Consider the following 18,201-nt stretch of genomic DNA (forward strand, 5'->3'; position numbering starts at 1 on the left):
CTCAATCTCATGGGAAATTCCCATGGGTATTGAAACTTTTCCACACACATGCACGCGCATGCACACACACACATATAGGGAAATGCTTGCGCACCCGTTCGCACGGAACTGGTGCAAACTTTTTTGAGAACCCATCATACGTGATGTGGATCCAAAATCTGAACCGTCCATGTGAAGCAGCACCTCATGAAACCCCCCGGGCCTAAGTTTTACTTTGATCCTAAACTTTGGTGGGCCATGAAAAATGAAAATAGTTTCCTCCCTTGATTTGCATTTCTCTTTGCTATGGCCCACTAGAATTTTAGATCAGGGTGAAAATTTGTCCCTTGGGGTTTCATGGGATTCTGCATCACATGGACCGTTTAGATTAAACACCCATGACACGTGTGCAAAGGTGCACATGTGCGTAGGTGCACAGGCGAGGTCGAGCTGTGTGGGACCCACCGCATTTGATGGGTCCCCTTTAAATTATGGGATATCCCAAAAATCAGCCGTATACGGAACACAAGTGGGCCATTCCATCTACAATCATGTGAAGACATGCCTAAAACATATCAAAGCACTTGATGGGGCTCACCCGAATTTTAGATGCGTTTGAAATTTGGTCTGACCCCTCATCCAAGTGGAACACACATAATAGATGGGCTAGATTTGTGAAACTGTAACACATCGGGTTTTTAGGGGCCGTGTAGGAACGCGACTTCCGAATTTTTTAGTGCCACGGGTGCCCTAATAGGCTTTAGCTTTTAATTATATTTGGATGATCTCATAAACAATGGAGAGTTTATCAAGGCATGAAGCATAAGTAAGTCCTAAAGCAGTATCAAGTGCCACTAAATATAAAAATATCCAAACTACAAATCTAAAGTCATCTAAATATGGAACTAATCCCACCCATACATGACCCAAAGTAACTAGAGCCCTGGCCCATACCCCTCGGTTACCCGAACTCAGAATAGAAGGATCTGCCGAAAGTCTGGAAGAAGGGAAGCTCCTCCTCCTCATCCATGCTCACCCCGCTCAGCTCGTCGAGCTCCACCTTACCTGCATCTAATGACGTATCTGGTTGATGTTTTAAAATACCGTCCCAGAGTGAGAGTGAGTAATTAACTTAATGGGTGTCATTAGCCATAAGTTACATCAAATAACAATTCCATAATGAATTTAATGAAAAGCATAAATTTAACATTTCTATCTAATCTTGTTAAATGCGTATGCTTGAATTATGGTATGATGTATGACCTCACCCACAACACTCCCTCGAGCGACTTCGTCTCATAGTCACCCATGATCAACACTCTCTCATTACGACCTCAACTGCCGAGTCGTCAAATCTTAACTAATACAATGCATGAATATTGTTAGCCGGGTATTTAGTTAATTCCGTTTATCCAATAAATGTAACAACCTAAATTTTTTTTAACTTTTTTTTTTTGCGAGGCCAGGACCCCTTAACGTGCGAGGCTAAGACCCCGTGATCCTTAATCCCATCAGAGTCCTCGCCACCGATTGTAAGCACGTGGGGAGTGCTGGGAAGTGGGATTGCTCGCGGTCACTACGGGAAGGCTTGTCACCCTAGCGTAGGCTGACAGCTCGGATATAGTGTCTCATTCCACCATGCTCGGTTCACAAGATTGTGGATCAGATTCTAATTGTTGTCAGTGGGCGTCAGTGGGCAAGGGGTGTTTTAGGTTCCAAACAAGCGTGAACAAACATGGTTAACAAACATGGTTGGTTAGTCGATGGACTAGACCGCCCAAGTTCAGGCGAACACGCAACGCAAGACATCGAGTGAAGCAACCTATGTAGTCTTACTACCGTCACCCATTCGCGTTCGCCCAAATCAGTCGGAGTAGTCACAGGACGGTCCAACTAACAGAACTGCCTTCACAAATCTCAGTTCCCTGACCAACCTAGAAAATGGGTTGTATTCAATAACACGTCTAGCAATTAAGAAATTGTCTTCTAGTACAGGTGGAATCATTCGCACAATACATCAAGCATAAAATTTTAAGATATTAAAATAAATGCAACTACTCTTAATAGCATAAATCAAACGTGTGTGCGTGTGGTGCTGGATTACCTAAGAGACTAAGGGCAAACACATCACTCATAGTACAGAATAATTACATCAAGAAATAATACAATCATACATACTACAGGGAAGATCATGCAAGAATCAGATGTGAGATGAACATGCAACACCAATTTCATGCCTAAACATGTTGAAGACCAATCAAACAACAATTTATCATTACATGAATGTTGGTGGACCTATTATGTAGGTTTCTAGCTAGGTTTTTTCCCAAATCACTCATGCACATCACTCTAACATTTACAATCATTAAATTTATCCTAAAATTGGTACTTGGCTACTTAAGGATAATGGTTCGCACCTATTCTTAGTCGGAAGTTGCTAAGGTGGTCCTAGCGATGCCGGGTCTGCAAGCTCGAGGTGTCAGGGCCCTTAGATGAGTTGGAATTTTTCTTCCAACGGCAGAATCCAATGAAGTTTGCCAGTAGAGGAGAAGTGAGGGTGTAGGGATCTCCAAAATCTAAGCACCAAGCTCACATGCACATCAAGGTGGGCCCTTCCCCCCCCCCTCAGATTTTCTCTTGCTGGAAAATCAGCAAATGAGAGAGGGTTGGATCATATATACTTTGGGAATTAAATCCCTTAGCCCTTAAGTTTCATAATATCCCTCCAATGCCCCTGTGGGACCCTTCTTTGGTTGTTGGGGTTGTCCTATCACCCCCCTGGCCACCAAATTTGTAGTGTAGGTGCCCCATGGCCCGATGAAGGACTGGGCAAATTTCGAAGGCAAACGGACGTGGGGTTTTATCGTACGGGTCCGATATTCAAATGGCCTTGTGGGGCCCAGTTTTGATTGCTGGGGTCACTCTGATGCCCCCTTAGCCATGAAATCTACAGGATAAATGCTCCATGTCCCGATGAAGGGTTGTACAAAGTTTGACGACAAACGGACTCGGGATTTTACTGTATAGGTCCGATTTGCAATCAACTGTCATCATCCCTCGATCGGGGTCCAGACTATGCGGACGAGTGTGGGGAATTAATTTAAGCCTTCAGCGTAAATTTAGAAGAGATCCGATGGCTAAAATGCCCCATATTAATATATCAAGAAAGAGCCAGTGATTTTGAGTTTCAAGTCTCAGTCCAGGATTATAGCGAGTTGCACTTGGCAAGTGCCGACTAGACGACGCGGGAATCTCATTTCCAAGCATCATCTAAGTATGTAGTCCGCGATGGACCACAAGCCCCGAGAGGCGGACATTACTCTAAAGTTTTGGAACTAGTGACCCACTAACGAGCGGTATAGAGCTTGTTCGGAAAATCGGGACATTTCTGGAATGAACTAGGTATTGAGATTTCTCGTGGGCAATGATTAATGTTTGGATTAACTATGTTCATAGTGTGAACTATTTAAAACTAGTGAAAGTAGAGATTTGGTCATGATTACTCTAAACCATCGGTTTTATGCTAAAAAGAGTAATGAGGTTGATTTGGTTTATTAGTCAAGATCCGGACCTTATCTGACTCGACTTAAGTTAGATCTTTAATTTAATTATGATTGTCTTGATTAGTTAATGATGAGTTGTTTAAATTTGGGCCCTACGTGAATAAATCATAGGGCTAAACTTGATGTTCAAGTGATCAGTTAAGTTTCATCGGTTTTCTATGGTTAATCAATCTTATTTGTATGGTTTTTTTTCGGTACCAGCTGTGTATAAGTTCACATCGAGCGTCAATGGTCCGTAAGTGATGCCGTGACTAGTTATTAAAAAATTTTTAAAAGGAAATTTAGCAAACCCAAAATAGCGAAAATTTAGGGTCTTACAGAAACACATCTCGGTGGGCCCAACAAATGATTATGAATGTTTTAATGGAGGGTAACCCCTCTAAACTTTTGTATGTGCTGTGGCCCACACAAGTCACAAATTGAATTGATTTTTAAGCTCGTGGCCAACCATGGAATGGTGCATCAGACTGATGGGGTAGATGTTCAACATGCATCACAGTGAGCCCACACAGCTCGACCTCACGGGAAGTTATATATATATATATATATATATATATATATATATGGAAATGGTTCTATGCGGTCGAGATCATGGAAAAGGGTCAAGTTGTGTGGACCCCACCATGATGCGTGTCGAACATCTACCCCATCAATCAGATGGACCATTCTATGGTGGGCCTAGGGCTTCAAAATCAAGTCAATCCCTGACTTGTGTGGGCCACACCACATACAAAAGTTGAGAGGGGTTATCCTCCATTAAAACATTCATAATCATTTGTTGGGCTACCGAGATGTGTTTCACAAATCCAACCTATCCATTATGTGTGTCCCACTTGGATGAGGGGTCAGACCAAGTTTCGGATGCATCCAAATTTTAGGTGGGCCCCACCAAGTGCTTTTATATGTTTTGGACATGTCTTCACATGATTTTAGATGGTATGACCCCACCTGAGTTTCGTATACAGCTGATTTTTAGGATATCCTATAATTTAAAAGGTACCCATCAAATGCACGGTGTAGATGTTCAACACGCATCACGGTGGGGCCTACATAGCTCGACTTCATGGGAAGTTCCCATGAGCTTGACAGCATAGAACTATATATAGTCATGCTCACTTGCGCACCTTTGCACATTTGTCATGAGTGTCTAATTTGAACGGTCCATGTTATGCGGAATCCCATGAAACCTCAGGGGATAAATTTTCACCATGATTTAAAATTCTGGTGAGCCATAGGAAAGAGAAATGCAAATTAAAAGAGGAAACTGTTTTCATTTTTTATGGCCCACCAAAGTATTGGATTAAAATAAAAATTAGGTTTGGGGGTTTCATGAGGTGTTGCTTCACATATACTGTTCGGATTTGGGATTTACAGCACGTATGATGAGATCTGAAAAAAGTTTGTAAACTGGGGCGCAATGAGCATTCGGCCATTATATATATATATAAAGAGAGAGAGAGAGAGAGAGAGAGAGAGAGAGAGAGAGAGAGAGAGAGAGAGAGAGAGTCATGCTTACCTGCACACCTACGCACATGCGCACCTTTGCACACGTGTCATGGGTGTCTAATTTGAACGGTCCATGTGATGCGGAATCCCTTGAAACCCTATGTAACAAATTTTCACCCTGATCTAAAATTCTAGTGGGCCATAGAAAAGAGAAATGCAAATCAAGGGAGGAAACTGTTTTTATTTTTCATGGCCCATCAAAGTTTTAGACCAAAGTAAAACTTGGGCCCGAGGGGTTTCACGAGGTGTTGCTTTACTTGAACAGTTCAGATTTTGGATCCACATCACGTATGATGGGTTCTCAAAACAGTTCACACCAGTTCCCATGCGAACTAGTGCGCAGGTGAGCATTTTGGATCCACATCACGTATGATGGGTTCTCAAAACAGTTCACACCAGTTCCCATGCGAACTAGTGCGCAGGTGAGCACGGTCCATGTGAAACAACACCTCATGAAATACCCCTTGCCTAATTTTTACTTTGATCCAAAATTTTGGTGGGCCATGAAAAAAGAAAACAACATTTCTCTTTGCTATGGCTCACTGAAATTTTAGATCAGGGTGAAAATTTGCCCCTCGAGATTTCATGGGATTCCGCATTACATGGACTGTTCGGGTTAAACGCCCATGACAGTTGCGCACGTTATATCATGGTGGGGCCCATAAAGATTTTCCATCAGCCCCGTCGGCACTGAGAAGTCACAACGGAATCCGAGTCCAGCCAGGGTTGGGCCGTACTCTTTGGATGATCTAGACCATAGCTTTGTTGAACCCCTAGTGGATGGACGATGCCCATGATTACTCTTGAGTTCGTTTTTCCTCTGCCACGATGACTTAAGATCGACCCTGTGCAACCGCCATTGGGCCCACGTGCTGAGAGGGTGAAAAGATTTGGATCGTTCATATTCTTGTTACTACCATAAATAAGCAAGTGTTGCACAATCACACTTCATTGATGATCGGAACCTTTGATTTTTGTAGAGTCAAATGAGAGCGATGAAAAATCTCTTTTAATTGTTTTAAATTCATATACAGATAGTGACAGTCACAACCATCCATTCACCATAATTTTGTTATGGAGAATGGTGGCAGCATAGATTACACAAAATGAACAGTTCCGATCATCAGATTACTCAGCACGTGGGCCCCAGTGGTGAAACGAATGCAACAAAGGCAGGACGAACTCGTTCCTCTTTAATCAATAACGTGGTCTGGATCATGTAATTTCACACGAAACGGCAATGAGACCGGTTTCTCCATAAGTCCTTGTGGAAAGTGGAACATGTGGCCCACCAGAGTGTACGCATGGCTTACAACCAGTGGATGTGAATTCGGAGATTTTTGAACGGTTGTCGATTGTTTTCTTCGGAGGGCGCCACTTGTTGCGCATGTTTACATCCAAACCTTTCATTACGTGGGCCCACCTTGATAATATAACCTCCGGAAAACAGTCTTCTACGATCGTTAAACACACTTGTAAAAAATGTACAACGGTCCATAACTTCCAAATTCGCCCGCATGATAGTTGGGTCGGTCTTATTTTTATTTTTTATTGCTACCAGACAGGAAAGGTTGGATGTCATACACACCCCTCCGTGGGTCCACGTGCAAGCCTTGCAAATGGATGGGGCATTTTGGGAATAGGCTGTCAAAACTTATGGCAATTATGAAATTTGACAAGGAATGAAGGGTGTATTGGGAATAGGTTGTCCAAATTTAAGGCAATTATGAAATTTAACAAAGAATGAAGGGTGTATTGGGAATAGGTTGTCCAAACTTATGGCAATTATGTAATTTAGCAAAGAAATCAGGGACATATTGGGAGCAATAATGTGAAAATAACCGCTACATTCGGATTCGCAACCACCGACTAGAAAAGCCGTCGGTGGATCTCTCTCAGATCTAAGCTCACCGGATCTAGTGTTCTCTGAACCTCATCTCCATCCAACGCGCTGTTGCAGTTGCTCTTGATCCGACGCGCTTTGCACTTGCTCTCAGATTGCAGCTCTTCGAATCTCCGAAAAACGGTAACGTACCGAATCTTTAATGAGAATTTCCTGCTTCTTTGCTGAAATCATTTCTCGCTCTTAAATCTTGCCTGGAAATTGTATATCTTGATTTCAACAGTCGAGATTGATCGACTTTGATGCTTCTTCTTTCGGCCTAGAAGTAGGAATCCGGTTTTGATAATATCAGATCTGTTGGTGTGGATATTCAATGGTGTAGAAGTAGTCAGATTTGAATTCCAGATCGATGGCTTTTTATTTAGAAGACGACACTCTCTTTGGGACGGCAATTGTATAAGTTAAACCCAACTTCGTGCTCTGACCGTTTGTTTGGTGGGCCACATTAGCGATGCGCCATGCCCCGAAACGTCTCTTCCATTGGATCATCTTCGTTGTTTGGACTGTTTAAGAGTCGGCATCCAACAAGAAGAAACCAGTGATTGTAACTATAGATCATCTTGTTAGGGGCGACGGGAATGATCCATCCAACCAACGTCTGTCCCACTAGATGAACGGCTTGGATCACAGAAATGTGAGCTTGTCTAGCAAACAAAGAATGCCGTAGACTTTGGTTGAGATTGGTGTGTTTCATCTGGGTTTGTATTGTGTGAATTCCATGCATCTTTTCTGAGAATATAACTTCCAGATTGGTTGGTTGTTTTGTTGTAAAACAGTACTCTGCTATCCTCTGTTTTGAAAATTTTGGTAGAGAGTTTGATTTGGAGAATATGATTTTCAATTCGGATTTTCCTAATCTTATTATGCTTGAAGTTGCAGAAGCTACATCCCTAAAAGCATGCAATTCTAGAGATGTTGTGTTTCAGTAGTGTATTTATCTAGGTTAACCAGCCTTTTGAGAGATTGGGAAATCCTGTGATTGATGTCTCTACTCATTTGACATGGTGAGTCGAACGTCCAAGTTGGTTTTTATTGAAGAGGAATCATGCATTTCACAATAAAGTCAGTTTTGCTGTTTCCACAAGTGGGGCCATGCTTCAGAGATCTGGAACATTAGGCTACTGGACCCGACTGTCTATTGATCATATGCCCCAAAAATCTCCCAGATTGGAATAGTCTGGCCACCAGCATTGGGCCTTTCCAACGAGTGCGGACTAGTGTATTTCTTTTCTTTACCATCTATTTCCGGCAGTGAAATTAGAGGTTGGGGTTATCCAACTAAGGCTGACTTTGGGTGGTGGTCCATCCTCAGGGCCATGTGTCCCACTTGTACAGACTGAAAACCAACATACATTGTTCAAAGCCTTAGGTTGAGAATGGTTAAAATTCTAATTTGTTAAATTTTCTTAATTTGAAAGAAAAAAAAAAGACTTGGGTTTTGTTTTTATGTTTTTTTTTAAAAAAAAAAAAAAACTGCTAAGGTTGTGATATTGATTATATTCACTTCAGCTTTTATCATTTCCAGGGAGTTATCGAACGGCGGTCATGCTTCACCATTCTGCGATGAGGAATCAAAGAAGCAAAGGGATCAAAGTTAAGCAGGTGTTGCAGGTAGCGGTGCTTTTGGCTGTGTGCATTTGGTTGATTTACCAGGTCAAGAATTCATATGACAAGAAGGATTATAATGAAGCAGAGAAAAACAAGGCTAGTCAGGGATATGGAAACATGAATTTGGGGCGTAAAGAGAAAGTGGGATTCAATGGTGGGATTGAGATGGAGAGCGACCATGGGAACTCCGAAAACTCCGAACGGGTTGAAGAAAAGATGGATGAAGATTCACAAGACAACACCACGGATCATGAAGAGGGAGAGAGTGAAAAGGGGGAAGAAGCGCAACAAGATGAACCACGACGAGATGAAGAAGGGAATGTCAGTGATCAAATAAGAGGTGGAGATGAAACGGGTTTGGAAAAGGGTGAGGAAGAGGCTCTTGACAAGGGTCATGAAGATTTGCAAGGCAATGCCACAGGGACTGAAGAGGAAGAGAGTCAAAAGCAGAAAGAAAATCAACAAGAGGAAACACAAAGTAATACGGAAGATGTCACCAATACTCAAGGTAATGATGAAGCAACAGTCTCTGAAAAGGCTGATGAAGGGGTTACAAACGAACATGAAGATCCAAAGGAAAATGCAGCGAATCATGAAGAGGAAGAGAGCAGAAAAGAGCAAGAAACTCAACAGGATGAGAGTCAACACAGCAAAGAAGAGAACAGAAATGACAGTATCGAAGTAAAAGAGGGAGAGGAAGCAACAGTTTCAGACCAGGATCGCCATGAAGAGAATGAAAAGGAGCAAGAAACTCGACATGAGGAAACACATGAAGAGGGTGAAAAGGAACCAGAAACTCACCCTGAGGAAACACACACTGATGAAGAAGTCAACACTGACCGTAGAGGGGGAGATGAAGCAACGGTTCTAGATAATGGTGCCGGGGAAGAGAGGAGGGACTCTAGTAGAAGTGTGGAGGAGACTTTGCTGTTACAGACGAATGGAATGGACAGCCAAACAGCAAATGCGATTGGTGGCTTTCCTGAAGAAGGAAATCAGTCTGCAAGTTCCATGTTTAAAGAGACAGAAGGTGGCCATCAGGGAGTAGCAAGTTCCGACCAAGAGACTGCATCAGATTTGGATAAACACACCCAATCCGGTGAAAATGCAGTGCCAACAACTGAGGAACTTTCCAATTCATCTCCTTCCAACAAGCAAAATGAAATGGATATGCGAAGGAGCGAAGATAATGGAGCAACTAGTTCAGCTGAGGAGACTTTTTCGGATTCAGATGGCCACACCCAAGCTGGTGAAAATACAGAACCAAGATCTGAGTTACTCTCCAATTCATCCCTGCCTGGCGGCCATAATGAAATAGAGGTGGCAGCTGAAAGGACTGGTCCTGAAGCTGAGGCTGTTCAATCTCAAGAAGGAAATAATGTTTCTGAGGCAGTAAGCACTGGAGAAACAAGTTCCGAGTCTGGTAAGGACTTGGTGGACAGAACTACAGAAACGCAGCACGAAGATAGTAAGTTGGAGTCTTCCAATAGTAGTGGAACGAGCATCAGTGGGACACCAGAAACTGAGCAAGAAAATAATGCAGCGTCCGAGTCTTTGGAACCAAAGGTGCTGGCACAAAATGAAGCCGAAAGTTGAGCAAGAAAGGGTTCAAAAAGCAGTTGGGGCTTTACACTGTAGTTCCCACATCTCTTCTGTTTCATTGACTACTTGAATCTCATCAGTTACGAATCTTCTTGTATCTTCTGTTTTCTTGTTGAGAATCTTGATTGGATAAAAACTTTCAGAGAAGTCCTTCCAAATTTGATACAAGAACCCTGTTCTTTTTCTAATCTACTCTTATAGTGAAAGGGATGGTAGGATAAGAACCCTCTGTTTGTTCTTAACTAGCATGGCTTTTTAATCCAAAAATACTTAGAATTGAAAAGAACTGGTTTCTTTAATCCGAAAGGACTTGAATTAAGAATAAACATGCGTTTTGTTTCAATTCTTCTTGCCGGGGCCTGGTCCCCAGTCTAATGGCACACGTTGCATATCTGGGCAACTCGTTTTGTAGTGCGCACTGTAGAGAGTAAAAGAGTCGGGATCCGGGTGTAACAATGCCCGAACTGATCCAGCCCAGGTCCTGTTGGGTTGGTTCCAACTAGGTTATGGGTTCAATTGAGGTCCCATCACCTGAATCTGTACCATCAACAAAATAACCCATAACCATTTAAATCAGGTTGGGCTTTCAGGTGGCAGGTCCATCATCAATACAGCGGCATCACACCCCTTATCATCCCCTACTAATGAGTTTCAATCCTTGCTGCCACTACAATCTACAACATCCCCTACTAATGAGTTTCAATCGTCTGCCACTACAATCTACAACGCTGTATAAACAACAGGAAGCATCCACAAAGCACAAAAGGTATATCCATTTCTCGGCATTAGTTTAATGATCTGATCTCCTATGGATTGCCCTCCTAACCATGATAAATGGACATTTTCCCATGCAATAGAAGGCACTGATAGTCCATATGCGCACCTTATTTCCCATGCTTCCAGGAGGCAAGTGGATCAGGTCCGGTCATTTATAATCAGTAGAAATTACAGAAGACACTGGATCCCTTGGCAGCTGAAACATGCGGAGCATTACACCAAAGACCTGGCAAATCAGGCCATTCCCTCAAAGGGAATCTCAGTTAATACTTCTGCTGATGGGAGCTGATGCATTAGAACCAGGGAACAGGGTGATGTATTAGTTGGACCATCCATCCACATACCCTACTGATGACAGACTTGAAATTCATACGGTTCAAACCAATCCCTGGCCATCTGATTAGTGGGCCTTCCAAGGTAGGGATTTTAAAAGAAAAAGCTCACAAGAATACCATTAAATCTTAATTTGTAGCGAAATTGTAGGACAATTTACGAATAAAACACCTTAAATGTACCATACAAACAGACAATGCTCGTACCCAAACAACACATTTATTAATAATGTATTAACACACACACACACACACACACACACACACACATATATATATATTCCAAGTCTTACGACAGCTTTCCATCACATCAGTATAACATCCTAACATATGAATTGATTATGCTTTTAGTGCAAAACACCACCCCAAATTGGGCCCCTCTTTAGCCCAAGAGCTGATGATAAATAGTAAATCTGTATAAGATGATTTATTTACCAGCTCCGAAGCTGAAGTCTCTTTTCCATCCAGCCGATGATGTCCCCGGCAATCTCTTCACGTTCCGGCTCGAAGAGAAGGTCATGGAAGAAGCCTTCATACAGCTTAATGTCTTTGAAATTGGAAGCAGCCTCGTTGTACAAGTCCTGGGAAGCTAAAGGATCAGTAACCTTGTCGGCTGTTCCATGGAGAACGAAGAATGGGACGGTGACGGATTTCATGTTCTGCATTAGGTGAGAGGAGATGCGAAGGATCTCATGGCCCGTCCGGACCCTTATGGGGCCAGTGTAGACCAACGGGTCTGAATACTTGGCCACAAGAGCCGCTGGGTCCCTCGACACAGGGATACCCCTTTTGTTAGCACCCTTAAATTGGAACTTGGGAACAACAAGAGAAAATATAGGAGCCACAGCCTGTAACACATGAAAAAGGAGTCCATTAACACCAGGTGATAGTTCCATATCCTATCAAATTTTCATTAGGGTTTGTTTAGGGACAGTTCCGGTTTTGCTCCAAAAGTCCATCTGGGGCCCTACAGATGACAACCTAGCATTCACTTGTCTATGGGGAGTGCCCAACCCAGATGCTTGTGCTTCCTCTTCTCCAAGAAATTCCAATGTCCAGGAACTGGAACGGGAACTGGAACTGGAAGGGCACTCTTGCTAACACTGGGAATGAATCCAGAACTTGCAACTAGTTCTTACAATAATCCACATCATCGATTTGGACAAGAAGGTGAGGTTTTTATTATTATTCTTTCATCAACTAAGTTTAATTGAAATTGAAAATTCATAGAACAATCAGCCAATTTTTATTATTAAACATTTCTTCTCACTGTCAACTTTACCCATGCATCCTACATATAAATAAAATAATGAACGAGGAATTACCCCTACTATCGGATGAGCTGGCTTCACACGCAATGCTGGTGAAGTCAAGACAATTCCTTCAAGCATGCTCTCAATATGAGGATGCGAGGCTGCCTAAACAATCCAACCAATCAAATGAGCAAACCTTGCAACAGTTAATCCTAAACAATCTATAAAGAAAGAAGTCCACTCAAACAAACTATGATGCCATCTTCCATCATCTTACCTTCAAAACCACAGCCCCACCCGTTGAGTGACCAAAAAGGAAGCATGGTATACCAGGATTTTCCAATCTAATTTTCTCCAAAAATGTTCCCTGCAAAATACAAACACAGATTGGTATCACGGATTAAGCATTCAACAAACAAGAGAATTTGCAGAATAGCACTGAAGAACTTACTGTGTCTGCAACAACATGATCAAGTGACGGCACATATCCGTGCAATCCATCGCTTCCACCATGGCCTACACAGATTATAAAAGAGAGATTTTTAGTGTGCTTGCAATCATTAATAAAAGCCATGATTCAATGTTCTAGACCATTGATTTGTTGGGCCACAACATGGATGGACTGCGCTCAAGAATTTCCTCTATCTACAATCGTATCCACCAATCTTGGTATTTTTGCAGTTGTGGATGGGCCGTCGTATTTTCTTTGCAATTGTTGCCATAAATTGAATGTCAGGATTGTCCTATTGAGGAGATTTTTGGCCACAAATTGAAACTTTACCTTTTCCCTTTATGGGGGATACCTTTTCAATAGAGTCAAACATATATAGAAACACATCCTGCCTTCCAAAAAAAAATGTTTATATAAAGAGAGAAAGATGCACCCTAGTACACTTCTTTGACAAATAAGAAAGTTGTTGAGAAGGCAACATCTATGTCAGCATTATATTGTGCATTAATGTGTATCTGAATATTGAAAAAACTTTTGTGTTCTTTGAAATTCTATCCCATTTTGGATTTAGTGAACATGGGCAAGCAGCTGGTACAGCAGCCACATTTTGACTATTTTAGAATAAGGGAGGTGAAGTAACCAAGAGTACCCACCAATCCAATCCATTGCATATACTCCAAAGTTGCATGAAGTTAGTTGCTTAGCAAAATGAGCATATCTTCCACTGAAAAATGGTAATCAGAGAGTAGTCAGCAAACTGTTCAGTGGAATTCCTGACTCAGTAGTGATTAATACCACCAACAGCCACAACCTTGAGGCAACTGATTGATAGCTTGCAAACTTTAGAAAAAAAAAAACATCTTTATAACGTATTGGGCATGACATTAAAAATAAAAAAAGACAAGAAAAATCAGAATCACCTGTGCTCATTGAGCCCATGTATAATAATCATTATTCCCCTGGAAAAAAAGAAAAAAGAAAAAAAGAATGTCTTTAAGACCGAAATTTTGAAGGGAAGTATACCAAGCATGAAAGAATGTAAACCGTACATGCAAAAGAAGCATAAAAATGAAAGCCAAGCAGCTGTCTCAGACAAGGACACCTTCACCCTTCTAACCTGGGCACCATAGTTTTAATAGGTGATAAGAGTTTGGCTAAAAAATAATGGAAATTGATAGATAAAGAACAACCTTTCAACTTCAAGCAATGCTCGTCAAAAAGGAAAATGCAGATGGAACTCAATGCATTGTTAGCTCTAGATCCTAGAATGAGCAAAAGCAGAAACACACCTGATAGACAAGAACTTCACATACATAGAAGAGAAACCCCTTGGATTCATTAGGAAGGCTATATAGATCAACCACCTAAAGCATAGACATGATGTGCACAGGTCTTACTGAAAGGAAATGCCAAAACTAAATAACCATGCCTTGATTCTAATGTGATTGAAAGCCTAAACTCTGGTGCAAAGGTCCCTTTGCAGTTCTCTTTGTTAAATCAACATCAGGATTATTCAATCAGGTGGTAGTTAATCTATTAACATTGGGAGGGTGGATGAGGCTCTCTGCTCCAAATAAGAAGATCAAGACCCCTTTATTTCACAGGTCAGTTATGTTATTCCACCTTCTAAAACCACTACTAAAGAGAAACTGCCAACAGCACTGCTAGTTATCTAGAGAATGAGGAAGATATCACCCCTTTCATTGCAAGGATCGACTCTGACATTTACTTATGACATTACCCAAAAAAATAGGGGGGAAAAAACATCTCACACTGATGTTGCGTCTTGGATCCCATTGACACCCACAGACAATGCAAAGTTTGGGGATGTTTGAGATGATGCCTACTTGACATGCTTGGAATCAACCTCCAATTTTAAACCAACCAACATGGACGATGAAAAATCCCCATCCTTCCACGAGTGCCTATGCTTTCTCTTCATTTTGAGTTCTACAAACCTATCGAAGTCCATGGGCAAGGAGTTTCATCAGATTTCAATTTCCAAGTGCCAGGTGCATGTTCACATGTTCTTTCCCCACTAGAATAACAGCTGATCCTTCCTTTCCCAATCTTTGGTACTGCTTTGAAATCTGAAACTGTGACAATTAATTTTTATGGTTTTCCCCACTTAATCCCACTGAGTGGTGAAAGCCTATAATTTTTCTCTTTTTCACCTTTTTCCTTCACTATACCCACATCACTGCATATAGGAACATTTTCCACATTGGTCGTCCCCTAGTGGTGAAGGTCTCACCAACTTTGGCTATCAACCATTTCACACGCTTTCTTTTTAAACACTATGATATGCCAAAGGGACTGAGGACCTTGCTCCAAATATTGACAACTCCTTACTTCAGGACCTCAGGCCCTAAATAAGTTATTTCTATGGCTTGCTGCTGTATTGGGTCTGGTTGAGAGTCAACAAGAGCCTACTCCAGCTTACTACCACTTTTAGAAACTAAGCATATAACACTCAATTCAAGGTGTGCAACTAACAGAGTCCTTGCATGACTACTTCTTGGATGATGATGCTGATGACACTTACGGTGATGGAAACCAATCCAACTTTACCTACAAAGCAGCAACTATTCTACCAAGAAAGCAATCTGAATAGAGAGCAGCAATCATTATACCCAGAGCGCAACCTTACCTACAAAGAAGCAACCATTCTACCAAGAAAGAAGCTAAAAAACAGGCAGGTCCGACCATGGACACACCCTGACCCAATAATCAAGCCAATCCACTCGTTTTGTGGGCCAAATTGTTTATAAAAGAAATGAACAGTTAATAACGATCAACTCGACATCATAAATGACTGATTCACCAGATGATAACAGCTCCGAGTTCAGAACCTACTCCAGCTTACTACCACCAGATGATACCACATCCCATTTCTATTGCTCCAGAAGCATGTGGGCCCATAAAAAACAATTCAACATTCAGTTGATGTACAGCAGGAGCAAGCCTCCGAAAACCAGAATTCAAGCATTTCTTCCACAGCACCCATCTTGCAGGGCCTTAACATAAAGATCTTGTTATTACCCAATCAGGGTAATTTTGGTGCCATATGCAATCTGCGTGGACCCCACCTATCCAAACCGATCCCCAGGGTAATTGTTTGAATGCCACCTAAAAGACGTGTTCATCTCATTTTATTTAACCTTATTATGTATTAGATTTTTTTTATTTTTTATTTTTTTAGGGATTAAAAATATCAGCAACTATTTATATAAACTATGATTTCTAATATAAAATTGATATTAACTAAAATGAGATGAACTGATTTCCAAGTGGCAACCAAACAGAACCTATGAGGATTCTCGTGTTCCTGGTTTCCAATGGGCACTCCTAACTACAAGACAACCACCAAATGCTGAGTTGTCATCGGCAGGTGCCACGTGCTTCCCCAAATGGAAGAAGAACAGAACGCAAGGGCATCTCATTCCAATCGCTAAATTTTCTAAATCAAAACCCTAATCTACCAAAAACCACACAATCCATACCACAAAAAAATAAAATAAAATAACGCGAGTGGAGAATGGATTCAAGACCTTACTTCATCTCGCCGGAGCACGGGAACCATGACCGTGAGAAAAGCGCGTTACTCTTCGTTCCAAAGAACAACGACGTATTCCACCTGCAGGGACTCCCGTCGTCCGTCTCCGGGACCATCTCCAGGCCCTCTGCCAGGGCCCGACGCCTCGACACGTCCTCTTCCTCCGCCTTCCTGAAAACCGATCGCCGTTTCAAGGCGGTGGCTTTCGAGGGAGACTGAGACTGGTGGCGGTTCCGCGGCAAGAGGAGGAGGAACCACAGGAAGAAGGAGTGGATGAAGAGGACGATACGACGGAGAGAGCGCCGCGAAAGCACTGAATGCCGTAGATCACGAAACACGGGAATTATACGGCCGCTCGCTCCTGAGGTGAGCTCTTCCACGGGCACGGCTTCCATGGCCATAGACGGAATTAGAGTGGGCGACGAAGGAAAATGAGAGTAGACGGTATGAAAAGAGGTGCTTTCGCTGCAGGGATATTTATAGACGGTGGAGATTTAACCAGATGTGCTTATCGTAGAGGTAGGAATTAACTACGGTTTCGATACAAAGTCAATGGCTTACTGAAAGGTTAAAATGCTCGACTCGGCTCGGCTTGGATCGGATCGGCTCTCCGTTTGAAAAAAGGAACGGGCCAGGTTAACCGGAACCTGGCGGTTAGCATTCTATTTCTTTTTAGTCACGTACGGTGTGTGCCGGGGTAATACTAATGACGTTTGGATTAACACATTACCCCGAGAACTAAAATAAGAAGATATATCAAGCTTGACTATACATGATCAAGACATGAAGAGATACATTGTCCGCTCAACCACTAGCAAATATTTGTAATGATTAGGATTTATTCCGAGTGAGGGGTTTTGCCTTCAAAGATGAATTGCACGGTGCCTTAGAAAAAGAACTTCATATAAGGCAATCAAGCAAAGAGAACTTATGGTGGGTCAATAAGAATGGCAAGAATGTTTTTTTTGAAAAAACCATTTATATTATATAAGAATTAAGTCTGAGCATAAATCTAAATTACAATTAAGAGATTATTACTATTGAATTATCACTACTGGTAAGATAGATTGATCTAAGGTAAATTGGTAGATTTGATTTGATAGGTGATTTTTTATATGGTTGATTTTTTGTATTGTCATGGACAGATTCAAGCCCCTACAATTTCCAGGACTGACATCCCTTTAATCCGATCGGACACACAAGAGTCAATCTGAAACGATAAATATTATTGAAGGGAAGGAAGATTCCCAGCTCGGTCACAGTTGAGCTTCCGCTCCGAGGCTAGTAGTCGGTTTGAAGTGATCTAAGACCGGAATAGTCGGCATGAAGCTCAGACCAAAAACTTCAGACCGTCCCTCTATCGTCCGACCAGAAATGGGTAACTCGGCCATTCACATCAATGTCACTCATTGTGGGAATGCTCGACTCAACATGACAGGTCCGCCGTCCACCTCAGAACTCGGAGGGGAGACCTCCTGAATATTTAACAGATAAGGAAAGTCAAGTCATGAGTACAGGCCGGGGCTCGGCTTGGACTCGCGACGCGCCCCCCTTTTGACAACTCAATGATGAAGACTGACGTGTATGTTGGTATAAGTCCGAGGCTCGGAATCAGGGCTTCTTTGGCTAGGGATCCCGAGCCAAGGTCGAGGCAGGATGAGGACGCTCCAT

The 18,201-nt window shown here is 42.1% G+C and overlaps 2 protein-coding genes across 3 annotated transcripts; one reads left to right on the top strand and one right to left on the bottom strand.

Moving 5' to 3' along the window:
* The first annotated feature begins 6,907 nt into the window (after positions 1–6,907).
* On the top strand, positions 6,908–10,349 carry LOC131222958 (uncharacterized). Of its 2 annotated transcripts, none has more exons than XM_058218219.1 (2): positions 6,908–7,074; positions 8,461–10,349. In XM_058218219.1, the coding sequence occupies exon 2, from the start codon at positions 8,497–8,499 to the stop codon at positions 10,153–10,155; it is 1,659 nt and encodes a 552-aa protein (XP_058074202.1). In that variant the 5' UTR covers positions 6,908–7,074; positions 8,461–8,496; the 3' UTR covers positions 10,156–10,349. The 2 variants fall into 2 exon arrangements, with proteins under 2 accessions (XP_058074202.1, XP_058074201.1); XM_058218218.1 differs by having other exon boundaries at positions 6,909–7,074; positions 8,477–10,349.
* Positions 10,350–11,548: 1,199 nt separating this feature from the next.
* Positions 11,549–16,987, bottom strand: LOC131222959 (uncharacterized). Its single transcript, XM_058218220.1, has 7 exons — positions 16,531–16,987; positions 13,895–13,933; positions 13,628–13,698; positions 12,975–13,039; positions 12,801–12,890; positions 12,596–12,688; positions 11,549–12,118 (listed from the first exon to the last, which is right to left on the bottom strand). The coding sequence occupies exons 1-7, from the start codon at positions 16,929–16,931 to the stop codon at positions 11,702–11,704; spliced, it is 1,176 nt and encodes a 391-aa protein (XP_058074203.1). The 5' UTR covers positions 16,932–16,987; the 3' UTR covers positions 11,549–11,701.
* Between the last annotated feature and the right edge of the window lie 1,214 nt (positions 16,988–18,201).

Source organism: Magnolia sinica, chromosome 13, assembly GCF_029962835.1.
Source record: "Magnolia sinica isolate HGM2019 chromosome 13, MsV1, whole genome shotgun sequence".
NCBI lineage: Eukaryota > Viridiplantae > Streptophyta > Magnoliopsida > Magnoliales > Magnoliaceae > Magnolia > Magnolia sinica.